At 37.4% G+C, this 13,622-nt stretch overlaps 1 protein-coding gene across 3 annotated transcripts; it reads left to right on the forward strand.

The window, feature by feature from the left end:
* Positions 1–2,176: 2,176 nt before the first annotated feature.
* On the forward strand, positions 2,177–5,681 carry LOC148875574 (uncharacterized). 3 transcript variants are annotated; one of them, XM_088964919.1, is made up of 3 exons: positions 2,177–2,717; positions 2,868–3,998; positions 4,900–5,681. In XM_088964919.1, the coding sequence occupies exons 2-3, from the start codon at positions 3,353–3,355 to the stop codon at positions 5,529–5,531; spliced, it is 1,278 nt and encodes a 425-aa protein (XP_088821045.1). In that variant the 5' UTR covers positions 2,177–2,717; positions 2,868–3,352; the 3' UTR covers positions 5,532–5,681. The 3 variants fall into 3 exon arrangements, with proteins under 3 accessions (XP_088821045.1, XP_088821046.1, XP_088821047.1); XM_088964920.1 differs by having other exon boundaries at positions 2,375–2,611; XM_088964921.1 differs by having other exon boundaries at positions 2,399–2,580.
* The last annotated feature ends 7,941 nt before the right edge of the window (positions 5,682–13,622 follow it).

Genomic DNA, 13,622 nt, shown 5'->3' on the forward strand with positions numbered 1-13,622 from the left:
CATGCTTTACAAACCCATAACAAAAAGGCTGCATTTTGTATTTTTTATTTTAACCTCAAAAAGAATATAAATCCTTAAAATCAGGAATGTCAAATGCAGCCTAATTCATCCAAGGTTATGACTTATAGTAATAGAAAGTTGGACCCGACCCACTTTCTTATTATGCAGGACCTTAACCCAATCTCAATATTAAAAAAGGGTAAAAAACCTTAGACGTACGGGCATTATGGGTCGAATTGCTTTATTTAGAAAAAAAGTGGGTCGGATTTAAGCCAACTGTAATTTGATATAGATTAAATAAAGGTAAAAGACTTAAACCACTCTTAAAATTTTTACATAAATACCTGAAACTTTTCCTCTCATTACAAAATGACTAACACCTCCCTTTCTTTTTACGGCGAAGCAAGGAAAAATGTAAAAATAAATATGTTGTTATTTTCTAATATTTTTTATAGGTGTTGAAACCTGCAAGGTTTGACCATGGAAGTGAGATTCAATCTATAGAATCTTGCAAAACTGTAATTTGGGTGTTGGATCTTCAAACTTGTAAAATCAGGTTTTCGTGCAGAGTGGAGCTCACCTCCTAATTGGTTAGCTACATTGCTAGATGATGGAGAGTTTAATAAGTAGTTTGTTCTTTTCCTGTGTTTCGCTGGTTGTTTTCTAATTTCAAAAAAAAAAAAAAAAAAAGAAAAAAAAAACAAAAAAGAGAAAAGCCTGCATATTCTAAGATTATAACGTTTAACATTTCAGATAAACAAAAGAAAACAAATACTAAATTGTTAATGCCATATTTGTCATCTATCGACAGATTGTTAAACTCAAATGAAATAGCATATTTGACAATCCGAGCTCAATGGTTTACAGATTGTGAAACTCAAATGAAATAGCAGCTCAATGGTTTAAAGCCAAATTGAGCTGTAGCCAAAATAAAACTCCAATTGAGTTTACATGAGCATTAATTATCTTTTCAAGGAAATGAAAGTGCTGAAAAAAGTGCAACAAATCCTGATCGAATATATATGAGGTCGAAGGTAATAAGGACATCTAACAGGTCCAATCTGTAATTAAAGAAGAGTACTGTCCGAGGCCTCTAGTGTTATTTCAAGGGCAGGAACTCTAACAGTTTAGTTAGTAGATTGCTTAAGAGGGGCCGGAACAAGTAAGAGATGAGTGCTCAAAGTTTAATCCTTAATAAACATGAGTAATTCTTTTGAGATTCTAATGTGTATATACTTACCTTGAGATGGGCACCCCTTTTATAGCTAACCTTACCTAAAAATGGTAGAAATCAATTGATGATGAACTATCAAGCCGATGCCACATGGCATGATCTGAGGTCCATTAGGTATATTAGCTGAGAAACTAATTAATATAAACATGGTGATAGAGTTGTCTGATTTCAATTATGATCAAGGTTTTTAAAACTGATTCGGAGAATGAACCGGTTAGAGATTTGGTTCTCGGGTCGAATGGTCCAACTGTTTAAACTCAACAGTCAGCCTGTTTCGACAAAAAAAATTAAAAAATTAAAAGCGGTCAAAACCGTTTGATCAGTTAACCGCCCGAGTCAGCAGTTTGCTGATCAAAATCAACAATTTTAGGGAAAAATAAAACCGGTCACCTGGTTTTCCGGTTAGACCATCCGGTACTATTTTGAAAACGATGATTATTATTACCTGAAATGGGACGGAAATTTGAAATAGAAGGGTACATTCTTATTTTTATAACAATTCTGTTATTTTGAAAATTTAATGATTTACCAAGAATAAATGAGAGAGGCTTTAGTAATTAGAAGAAATTTGAAGGGAGGTTTAAGTATTTTACCCAGTGCACAAACAAACCGGTTCACGACAACGATAATTTGCCGAAATAGGAGTATAGGACATTACATCACCTCCACATGTTCACAACCACTATGAATTTAATTTGCGGGTCCCACTCCAGCGGAAGGATTCAGGATTGTATTGTAGTCCCTCGTTGTCGCAATCTGCTCAAATCTTTGATAGTCTGAGTGATTACTGATCATCCACAACTTATGCTCATCCCCGATAATTGAAAAAGATCAAATGTTCCAATCTGACGGTCTAAAGAGAGTAACTTACGGTCCTTTTCCAACTGTGAGGAGGTCTCTGATGTGATCCCTGTCTTTCTGGTGGCTATTGACATTTCGGTAAGGGAAATTTTGGTAATTTCCTTTGGAAGCTAGATCAATTAATGAATTGATCAGGCCTCAGGGATGTAGTAAGTGACTTCACTGGGGTAAAGTGGAAACTAAAATCCCATCAGTTGCTGCAAATTAAGTGCAATTTAATTGGAATTATTACGGGTTGAATGCAATTAAGACGCGACAACTGTACAAAATTTAAGACGTGTAGCACTGCTACTGCCTGTAAGTATGTAAACCAAGTTCCGGTCTGCGACAAAAGAGAGGACAGGTGCTGCCAAAAGCCAAAGGCAAGGATTATATGAATTGAATTCCTGGAGACTTTAGATCTTCTTTGGATTCATTCACCGGCGAAAATTCATCCAAAGAGTCTGTGATTTCTATGAAAGTTTTAGACCTTAAATCAAATGCTAGTACGCTTCTATCAAGTCTCTCTCTCTCTCTGTAAGCTTCTGTTCTGAAATTTGAGTTGTTTAGATATGAGTGTAATAAAAAGGCATTGCGCTTTCTGTATTTGATTAATTAATGCCACTGAACAAGGTTTTCTCAGGTTGGTTTCACGTCCCAAGAACCAAAGATTCTTTAGTTTTTTAAATTCCCATTTGAGTTTTTATATATTTCTGTTTCTTTCATTACTGGGGGGTTCCCTTGGTTTCTGGTTCTAACTTAATATCTGTCCCCTTCTTCCTCTCTCATGAAGGTCCATCCTGAGGCCTGAGCCATGCTTTGCTGGGATTTTCGAGTTCAGCTCCTGTAGTGGTAGGCTTGATTCCCAAAAGACGCGCGCATTGTTTCAAGTGCTTTGAAGTTTGAAATAATCTTATCTTTTTGAGTGATTTATGAGGATTTTTTAGTTGGTTTCCTATCGCACTTGCGGTAGTTGAGTTGAGGGCTTGAGGCCTTACAGAACAGAACCGGTGGGCTTGCAAATTAATTTTGGATTAGAGCTGCAGATACTTGTTCCAAAATTAGAAAGAAATTACAGGGGAAGGACGAAGGGGTGACATGCTTCTGTAGCTTCAATGGTAGAAAGCCCGGGCAACGGTGATTCTGAAAACCATGGCAATGGAAAGTGATGGACCCTTGAAGGCCGTGCTGGTCAGAAATAGAGAAAGGTTGCAGAGAAGAGTTTTGAGTATTTGAAGGCAGAACCCCCTTGACATAGGAACAGTGTAAAGGAAAGAGATGCCTACAGTTTGGTTTGTTCTAAAGAGATCACTCCACTGCAAATCAGAGCCTTCAGATGTTCATGACCCGAAAGCCAGGAGCCATTTGAGCACCATCTTGACAAGAAAAACAGGGAGGTCCGGCTGTTCAAGGTCCATAGCAAACCTGAAAGATGTAATCCATGGAAGCAAGAGACACTTGGAGAAGCCTCCGAGTTGCAGCCCGAGATCTATTGGAAGTAGTGAGTTTCTCAACCCAATAACGCACGAAGTGATTCTCAGTAATTCAACATGCGAGCTCAAGATAACTGGTTTTGGGGGTTTACATGAAGCGGCTGGTGGTGGTGACTCAACATTTGTGGGTACGCTTAGGCCTGGGACACCTGGTCCTGGAGGGCACCATACCATGCACTACTACAACCCTTCATTTAAGAGCTCAGCCACCCCTCCCAGGAAGTCTCCTGGTTTTCTCTCTGATAGAGAAGGCTCTATATTTGGAGGTTCTGCTATTTTTGGTAGCGGGGATGGTGGTGGTATTCCACCAAATCCCAGGGCTTCCCATGATGTAGATTCTCATGGTTCTTCCACTGTGACTTGCCATAAATGTGGAGAGCAATTTGGGAAATGGGAAGCTGCAGAAGCCCACCATCTATCCAAACATGCTGGTAAGCAATATTATACTTCTCTGCAAGCATTTTTTTTTTTTTGATTTTTGCATTTCAAAAAGATGTTTACATTTGACGCTTCTTCCTTCATTAGTAGAGGAAACCTAATATTCTCCTTAGTCCTTTCTACTCCAGGCTTCTTTTTGATAATTTCTAGCGGACTTCTTTCTTTTCCCTAGGTTCTGATTTCTGAATAGGGGAAAGTCGCCATCTGAGATTACTTTGTATCCACAATTCTTTTTCTCCTCTTATAGTTTTCACAACAAATGCATCCTTCAGAATTTTAAATGCAGTGAATTTTCTTTTTTGTGAAGAGAAAAATAAAGGAAATCAACTAACTTTCCCTTCCTAAATGAAGTTGCATATGGAGACAAGGTCATTAATTCCAAAAAATCATCTATTGACATGAGGACTTGATTACCCTTTGAACTTTTCACTGGCTTGTTCTTCCTCTTGATTCTCTGAAACCTTGGTGGGCATCTCTGTTTCCTAGTGTTTTATTCTCTTCTCAAAGACAATCTATGTTTCCTCTCTTTATTAGATGCTCACATGTTCTTTATTTAGATATAATTTCTTCTATAGATTTATATTATTTATATATTCAAATTTAGTATAAGCTCTATCAAACTAGTAAGATAAAGAGTTTACTCATCCATTTCATCTTCTCGATCATCTGAATTATTTGAGTTGGTAACAAAATGTGTAACTCCTCATTCTCCTTAGTATTTTTGTTGGATTTCCATGCTATTAATTTGTTCTAATATCTAGCATTTGCTTCATCTAGTTCCCTATATTTGGATTCAATTCATCCAACTCTCAACTTTGAACATATGCTTTTTCTTTCTTCTCTGGGGTAGTTTTCTCTGCCAATGATTCACTTTCTGCTTATGGACCTGTGCAGTCACTGAACTTGTTGAAGGAGACTCATCTAGGAAGATTGTAGAGATAATTTGTCGGACAAGTTGGTTAAAGACTGAAAGCAACTGTGGGCGGATTGAGAGGGTATTGAAGGTCCACAATATGCAGAAGACCCTTGCTCGTTTTGAAGAATACAGGGAGATGGTGAAGACGAAAGCCAGCAAACTCCCCAAGAAACACCCTCGTTGCCTGGCTGATGGAAATGAGCTTTTGAGGTTCTATGGCACAACTGTGGCATGCTCCCTTGGTATGAATGGCTCTTCCAATCTTTGTGTGTCCGACAAATGCAGTGTTTGTCGGATTATAAGACATGGATTTTCTACCAAGAAGGAGATAAAGGGAGGCATTGGTGTTTTCACGACTTCCACAAGTGGAAGAGCTTTTGAATCGATAGAACTTTATGAAGAAAACCTATGTGTGAGGAAGGCTCTAATAGTTTGTCGAGTGATTGCTGGGAGGGTCCATAGACCTTTGGAGAACTTCCAAGAACTAGCAGGACAAACGGGGTTCGATTCATTAGCTGGGAAAGTGGGCCTTTATTCAAATATTGAAGAGCTCTATTTGCTTAACCCTAGAGCTCTTCTCCCTTGCTTTGTGGTAATATGCAAACCCTGAAAGATTAAAAGATATTCCTTGTCTTATAGCTTGTGAAAGTTTTGTGAAATTCTTTTTCCTTTTTCTTCATTACCCTATCTCATGGTTCAATCTGGCTGCTTAATTGTCAGTGCAACAACCGCTATAACATGGTTTGATCTAGGTGATTAATTGTCTGTGCAGCTATTTCCTTGTTCTTTTTTCTTCTTAATTCTTTTATATATATGTAATCGAAAGAATGTTATTCCTCCTTACCCCAACCCACATGGTACAGATCAGTAGGCTCCTTCTCCATGTTGACTGTATCTGCCACCTAGAAATGCTTTCGTGTCTATCCTTCATAAGAAAAAAGAAGAAAGATAATCATCTTTGTTCATGCTGCCTCTGTTTCCTCAGAATAAAAATGTGAGATTAGGGAAGTTGTGGATCCTTTAGGTGTTTGAACTTTTACTGTCTTTTAACCATTAAGCAGCTACCAGCTAGATTTTGTTTATATTTCCCCCCCCCCTCCCCCCCCCCCCCCCCCTTAAGGTTAATGAATAATGATTTATATAGCCATTCACGAGAAAAAAGCAAGACCCGCTTCCAGTCAAAAGAGGAGAAACTATCATCTAGTGTCTCATTTAGGGGACATGGGGATCTTCTATGGGAACTTCTTAGCCTAAACAAAGTAGAATTGAATCTGGGTTTTGGTGTATTTCATCTGGTCACTATCATTTTGAGCAATGGATTGAGCGGGACCCTTGAGCACTTAGGGTTAGGGTATCATATTAATATATGTTTTAGCTAAAACCTCAGTTGTGCTGTGTTTAATGCTTCGGTTTTCTATCATGTCATAACAAAATACAGACGGTAGTGCTGCCCCTGAAATATTCAAGCTCTGATCTGTCTGACTTTAATTGATAGTTAATACCCCGGCCCCAGGGCAGACTCTGTTTTTATGTTCAAACTTCATCTTCATCAACGCCACGGTCCTAGTTGGAGTTTGAAACTTGAAACGAATCAAATGAATAGTTAGTTCTTTACTATGAATTCCCTGCTAAGTAGCAAACACTCAAGCAGATAAAATCTTACTCCCAATTTGCATTACAAGGTGAAAGGGGAATGTGGTCCTTATAGTGGGACATATTTGAGGTTGGGGCAGAGGTAGGTCCAAAGTCTAGGACCATACGGACAAGAAGCAATGCCGTCTTAAATGGCCTATCTTCCGAGTAGTCAGATTATTGTCCCTTCCGGCTTCCACATCCATATATATAATATATATCCCAGGGCCCAGATTTGAATGTCTCTATTAAATTCTTGTTCTTGAAATGCCCGCTCTGCTTCAACTTCAGAGGTCTCTGATCCTATTGTTAATAGAAGATGAGATGAATTTGGGTTGGGACTTGGGACCGCACCGTCTTTGTTTGTTAGTTTGTTGCTTAACTTTGGAATGGTTTTGGCATTCACTACATTGCATGTACAGGTTGGGTGTCCCATTGCTGTAACTACACCACTGCTCTTACTGCTTAGTTTTGAATGCCCATTACATGTGTTTCATAAATATTACCGTACCAAGTGAGGCTTGCAATTTTGATTTTTGAATTGAATCATAAGCGGCTACTGATGGAATTCAATTGTTGTCTTAGATATATCAATACCAAACCAACTGTGAAGATAAAATAAAATAAAATAAAAACAACTGTTAGAAACCATAGAGCTTACATCTGGAGAGGAGATTATAGGTTGCGACATAACGACAGTCTTTCATTCAAACTTATAAGATAATACCATTTGATTCTTATTTATATCTATAGAGTTGAACTGAACGTAATAAATAAATAAACAGTTGAACACGTCTGGAATGACACAATTTATTATGGTTCCAGCTCACGACATAACAATAATGCATACCAACTACTGATTGTGCATTAATCCACTTAAGTGCCAACTCCCATTCTCCTATCCATATCCATATATTAATTGGCTACAACTTTAGGCCTACTGTCGAATTTGGAGGTTAAATCTACGCTTGTCGTCGTTCAGAGGAATGTGGAGACTGTTAAAGGGGGCCCGGTTCAACTTAAGGAGTAGATTATCCGGAATCTGGGTGCTCAACCAAAGTGATTCAATTAATGCAGTTCGCCCCAAAATGGAAAAGTAATGGGCGTAAGAGCCTGTTTTTGGGAAGAGAGGGCTTAATCGAAATAGGGATGCTCAATCCAAGCTTGCCCCAAACTTAGAAGCCATGCCAAAGGGGATTGCTTAAGAGCTTGTGATAACTTTTCCGGAAAGTTGATTTTTAGGCTCATTTAAGTCTTTTCAGCTTTTCAAATTTTTATCAAACGGGGCTTTACGACTTTTCTGGTTTCATGGCTCATGCGATGCAAAAGCAACGGTGTGAAAGCACTCTCAAACAGGCGCCAAGTTAGTCTTGGAATGATGCATGGTAGCTGTGTATCAGTCGAATTTCAGCTTTCAAAGCAGTTAAATGGGTAAATGGTAGTTAACAATATAATTAATGGTAGCAAAGTAGGAACGTACCAGGACAGAACTTGGATTCAACACCGTCCTCACAGCCATTTGCATTGTAGCCGTGTATTGGGAATATCTCCCCATGAATAAAAATATTTTCAATACACTATTGCAAGTGGCTGTGAATACTATATAAACATGATCTTGTGAGGACTGAGTTGGATCTCACCGGGACATTGGCCCGCGTCAATAGATGATTTAATCATCAATTCACTAGTAGGACTAGTATCACAACTAGAAGTTTCCTTTGAAAAGACCTACTGCTTATTCAATTTAATTAGTTCAATTTATTAATGTTCTTTTGAATAAATTAGACTCAACTAGGCACTACGTTACAACATGCTTCTTTTATTTTTAGTAGATTAAGAAAAGCAACAGCAGGTTCATAACGCATCCGACCACATTAGTCCACAAGGGTTTTGAATAAAATTAGATCCCATCCTTCTGTTTTAACATTCCAGATCAACTGGGGTCCGGCGCAAGACTGATCTACCACTGGTCTCCGCCTTCGGCTTTGTCCCTAACAGTATGGAGATCGGCTTCATTGCTCACAAAACCGTGTTTGCACTGTCAGTACAGCCTTTTACAACTGTGCATTGGAAATATCTCTACCTTTTTTTCATGGAGAGATATTCTTAATACAAAGCTGTAAAGAACTGTACAAACGGTGTGAGCAGTCTTGTGAGTATCAAATCCGATTTCGGCAGTATGATTTTTGTAGACGATGTGAGAACAACTCTTTTCACCAACCCTCATTTGATGCATGCTTAGAGGAGGTTTTACTGTTTTAGAACACTCTGATTTCCCAATTGACAAGATTTGAATGCCAATTATAATTATGTATCTTCAGACAAGGTCTTCAAATGTTTGAATGGCAGTTTGTAGTCTAATTTCAAAAGTCTAGAGCAGATGTGTTTTGCACCTGAATTTTGTTGAAAGCAAAATACCCTGCATTCAAAATGTATCAACTATTGAGAAATCTATCAATAGGGAGGATTTAGAGTCCAAAATTTGCCCCACATTACTGTCTTTCTAGGTTGCTATTTCTTAGATCAGTAGCGATCTTTGTCACGCCTAAAGGAATTTAATCATTTTCTCTGCCTTTAATAAGGTCCCCCACCCATAAAAAAAAAGTCATTTCAACAATTGAGAAAACTGTTAACAGGGAGGATTTAGAGTCCAAAATTGCCCCACATTGCTTTTTAATTTCTACCCCCCCCCCTCCCCACCTAAAAAAATAATAAAATAAATAAAAATCCTTCCACATTGTCATCTTTCTAATTGCCTATTTCTAGCTCAGCAGCGATCTTTGTCACGGCCAAAGGAATCATTTTCTCTATCTTAATAAAAAAATCACTTCAACTATTGGGAAATCCGTTAATAGGGTGGATTTAGAGTCCAAAATTTGCTACACATTTCTTTCAAGTTGTACCCAAAAAAAAGTAAAAATTTCTCCACATTACTATCTTTCTAGGTGCCTATGTATAGTTCAGTGGCGATCTTTTTCACGGCCAAAAGAATCATTTTCTCTACCTTAATAAAGGGTCCCCCACCCAGAAATAAACTATCACTTCAAGCAAAGGAAACTTTTTTATTTTTTTTTGAAGAAAAAGAAACTTAAATGCTGTTACTAACATAGAAGAAATGGAAATTACACGGACGGATTGGTTTGTGATTTGTGGTCGATATGTACAACAAACCTATTCATGGGCTCTCCAATTTTGGCATTTGGAAGTGCTTATTCAGTATATATTTGGCATTGATGCTGCTGATGTGTGGGTTAGAAGCATCGTTTTTTGAGAAAATGGTGTTTTTTTTTTTTTTTTTTTTTTTTCTGTTTGGGAAACGTTGCTGCCAGGTAAGACGTTTCCTGGAGCAATAGAAACACTTTCTGTTTGGTACCAGAATTCCATATATATTTTCAACATTGGTACCCATTATAGAAAATCCACATCACTGCCACATCATGTTCTTGTTGGCAGCAACAAATTGCAATATGAGAAAATGTCAAATTTGGCATTGCTCCAAATCACGCCTTTTCGATTTTTAAAACGTGACTTGGAACACTGTTTTTTATGGAAAAATGGTTTCAAACATATTGGAATTTCCTAGAGCACCATTTTTTTCGACGTTACACAGGTGTATCACCATTTTTTGGTGGAATGGCATCAATGCCAAACATATGCTGAATAAGTGCTTAAAAATGAGTGCTTATTATAATAAGTATTCATGAGCATTTGGTGAAAAGCATTTATTTCAAATAGGGCTAATTTAGGTATCTTCAAAATGACATGACAGGCCAAGATAGGCCAGAAAAAAGATAAATGTTTATTGAATAAGCACTTAAAAATAAGTTTGACTTTTGGGATTCTCTAATAAGTACATGTTTTGGGCTTATTTCCCAAGCGTCAATAAATAATTATTAGTGTGATCCCAGTGCAAGCACAACCCAACTTGGCCTTCTAGTCAAATGGATAGTTTAGCTTTCACCCTCATTAAATTCACAAATTTTATAATCCATTATTATTCAAATTTGCCCCTGGACCTGGCCCAAGTCCTGATCGGTAAAGGTGTCAATGGACCCGTTTTGAATTGGACCTCATCCAGTCCAAAATCAATTTGAATGGATTGGTCGGACCAAAAAAGACAGTAAATTGGACCAATCTGGTCCAAAATATTTATTAGATTGGATTGGAAAGATACATCCGTAAAAAATTATATTGGATTTGGTTGGATTAAGCCAATATCCAATTCGTTGATATAAGATAAGAATATACATGTTAATGGACCAGATTTAGATTGAAACCAATTTAAATTAAGATAAATTTAAACAAATTAAACGATCCGAACATTGAATTGGACTGGTCCAATGGACTTGCTTGTAGGTAAATATTTTGGGCTACTAGTTGAACTGGGGTGCTTTAGGCAATGGGCTAAGGCGTGCATTTATATTTACTCTCTCTTGGCCTCTTGCAGAAGGGTCAAAAGGCTTTTTAGTTCATGAATCATGAAGGCGTGAAGGGCAGTTGATGAGTTAACCCTACCATTCCCATACTCTAATCTCTATGCGACATTGAGGGATGGATGGGTCAGTTGGATTAACCATACGACAAAGCCGACAACCCTCTATGCTGGTGATCAGATCAGATGGTAACCCGTGAGGATTGTTTGTCACCATTGGCTCCAACATAGAAAGAATTTCCTCCCCATACGAGTGAGAATCGCGTGACGTTTCTCACTTTTCACAGATTTACTCATCAATGACGGAATTATATTCCAATCATCGCTCTCCTTTGGATCAGTCGCCTGTGCGATTTTTCAGTCCATTAATGTCTTCCATTCTACTGCTGGCCAAGATAAATAAAGCTTTTGATAGTTTTAGGGGCTATTGCGTGGTGTGAAACGGTGAATTAAAAAATCAGAGAAGGGCCACTTGGTGGTGTAAACAATGAGAGAGGCTAGGTTAGGTCCTGGACAGTCGGGACCAGAAACGGCAATGGCTTACGGCGTTTTCATTGGTGCCTGGTGGTATGTGTTTGTTGCTACTGTCACATTTCAGTTCATATGATATGATCAACTAAGTGGGCTGGGCAGCAATGGAGAGATACTGGAATCTTATGCCAAATCATGCCCCATTTTGTCTTGCGCTAATCACGTTCTCGTGGCCCGTGACTCTCTCTCTCTTTTGTAGTCTTTAGAGGAGGTGTCATAGCTATGGAGGTTTCACGGAATTCAACTTATATTTGGTAAGAGCACTGGACTAAGGACGGCAATTTTTCCATCCACAACCGGATCCGATTTTTTAGATCCGATGGGGTCGGGGATGGAGAATATTTTAACGGGGCGGGAACAGGGACCGGGATTAATGAGAATCCCCCATTGGGGTTGAGATTGGGGATGGGGATTTAGGCCCCTGCTCCGCCTTAACTCGATTATATAAATGTTATTTATATTAAATGTATATTATTTATTATATATCAAAACATATTTAAAGAATTATTTATAATTTAAAATTTGTATTCATTTTAAATAAATTTATTTTTCAAAAGAGTATTTTATTATCTAAGAAAAATTGAGAATTTGGGTCCCCGCAAGAAACCTATCCCCATCGGGGATCGGAGATAGAAAACAAATTTTATCCCTGACAGAGATCAAGGATGAAAATGAAAGTTAATTTCAAAATCAGAAATGGGGATAAAAAATATAATACCCGCCCCAAACTCGCCCTATTGCTATTTCTAAGCTGAAGCCTGAACCAACCATTTTATATAATACTAATCCAAAGGTTTAATAAGGCTGATGGCCTAGGATTGATTCCAGCTTCCTTCTGACAGACATTGCTCTATAGCATGCATCTTGATTCCATTCTCATATTATCATCCAATTGCCTTGCCCGGTTCATGTGGCTTGTGCGCTAGGGTTAGGGGGTGTACCTGTATATACCATGCTCTGCCGATTCGTAGGGCCATCCTTCTGGGGTCTTAAGAAGGGAGTCCAGATCCGCTGTGGTATACCCAATTAGGTTCAAACACTTGCATTAACTATTAAGAGAAATCATTTTTTTTTGGTATTTAACACAATACATTGAGTTGTTGACTCACAGAGGTAATTGGTAATAGCGGAATTCGAATTCGCGTATCTGTTGGGACTATTCAATCAACGCACCAACTGATCATCACTCAATTGGTATATCAAGAGAAACGTTGTGTAATATCAAAATGAACTTGGATTACATTTATTAAGGGAGTTCATAAAAAAACTGAAAAATTAAACCAAATTAATGAAATTAAATAAAAAATTCCAGTTAACTGATTTGGTTTCAAGTAACCAACAAGCATTTGAATTTTGCAGATTTCCATAGGTAAAGGGCCTTTACCGCTCAAGATTAAGCCCATTGCATGGACGTCAGAAACCTTTTACCTCAAAATTGACGGGAAGTGTTGATAATCAACATATCAATGATCGGGCTGTATTTCCATTCAGTTTGGTTTTTGAGCTTCGTTTTTTGATGTAGCATGTATTATTAGCGAGGATAAAAGATTCCAAACTAATGCTGTTTGCACTATACAGCTATATATGGGATTAAATCCATTGCATATGAGCAAAATCCAACGGTTCTAAAATGATCCGTTGTTTGTAGAGTGTCCCAAAGTGGCTAAGTAGAACAAACTAAGCAAGTTAATTAGGGATTTTCAGAAGAGTTTAATTTGGGTTATTATTGGGCTCCTAATAGGATATATGTTAGCATAGTTAAATACTTAAACAGTGAAGTTAACACTAATTAGGTACTGTAATTAATTAACAATAAATAAAGTTAGTATACTTTGTTAATCTTAAATAAAATTTACAAAAATTAATAATTTACAGTAAAATTAATACTAATTCATTCATTAATTAATTAATAGAAAATTTATTCTATTAATTATTATTTGATAATTATTATTTTTTATTAATTTAACAAAAACTTGATAGTAACAAAAAATATAAGTAGAAGGATATTCTCTTAATTTGATCATTCCTATTCTACACCCATGACATGGAATGAGTATAAAGTTGCATTTGTTTTTGGTGTAAATGTGAATCCATGTAAAACTCCAC

Source organism: Nelumbo lutea, chromosome 1 (genome assembly GCF_056320005.1).
Source record: "Nelumbo lutea isolate HS-2025 chromosome 1, American lotus-T2T, whole genome shotgun sequence".
Lineage (NCBI taxonomy): Eukaryota > Viridiplantae > Streptophyta > Magnoliopsida > Proteales > Nelumbonaceae > Nelumbo > Nelumbo lutea.

Excerpts from the sequence above, each read along its gene's own strand:
- LOC148875574 (XM_088964919.1), top strand. The coding sequence starts at position 3,353 with ATGCCTACAGTTTGGTTTGTTCTAAAGAGATCACTCCACTGCAAATCA. Across the intron at positions 3,999-4,899 it reads CCATCTATCCAAACATGCTG|TCACTGAACTTGTTGAAGGA; the intron begins GTAAGCAATATT and ends GGACCTGTGCAG.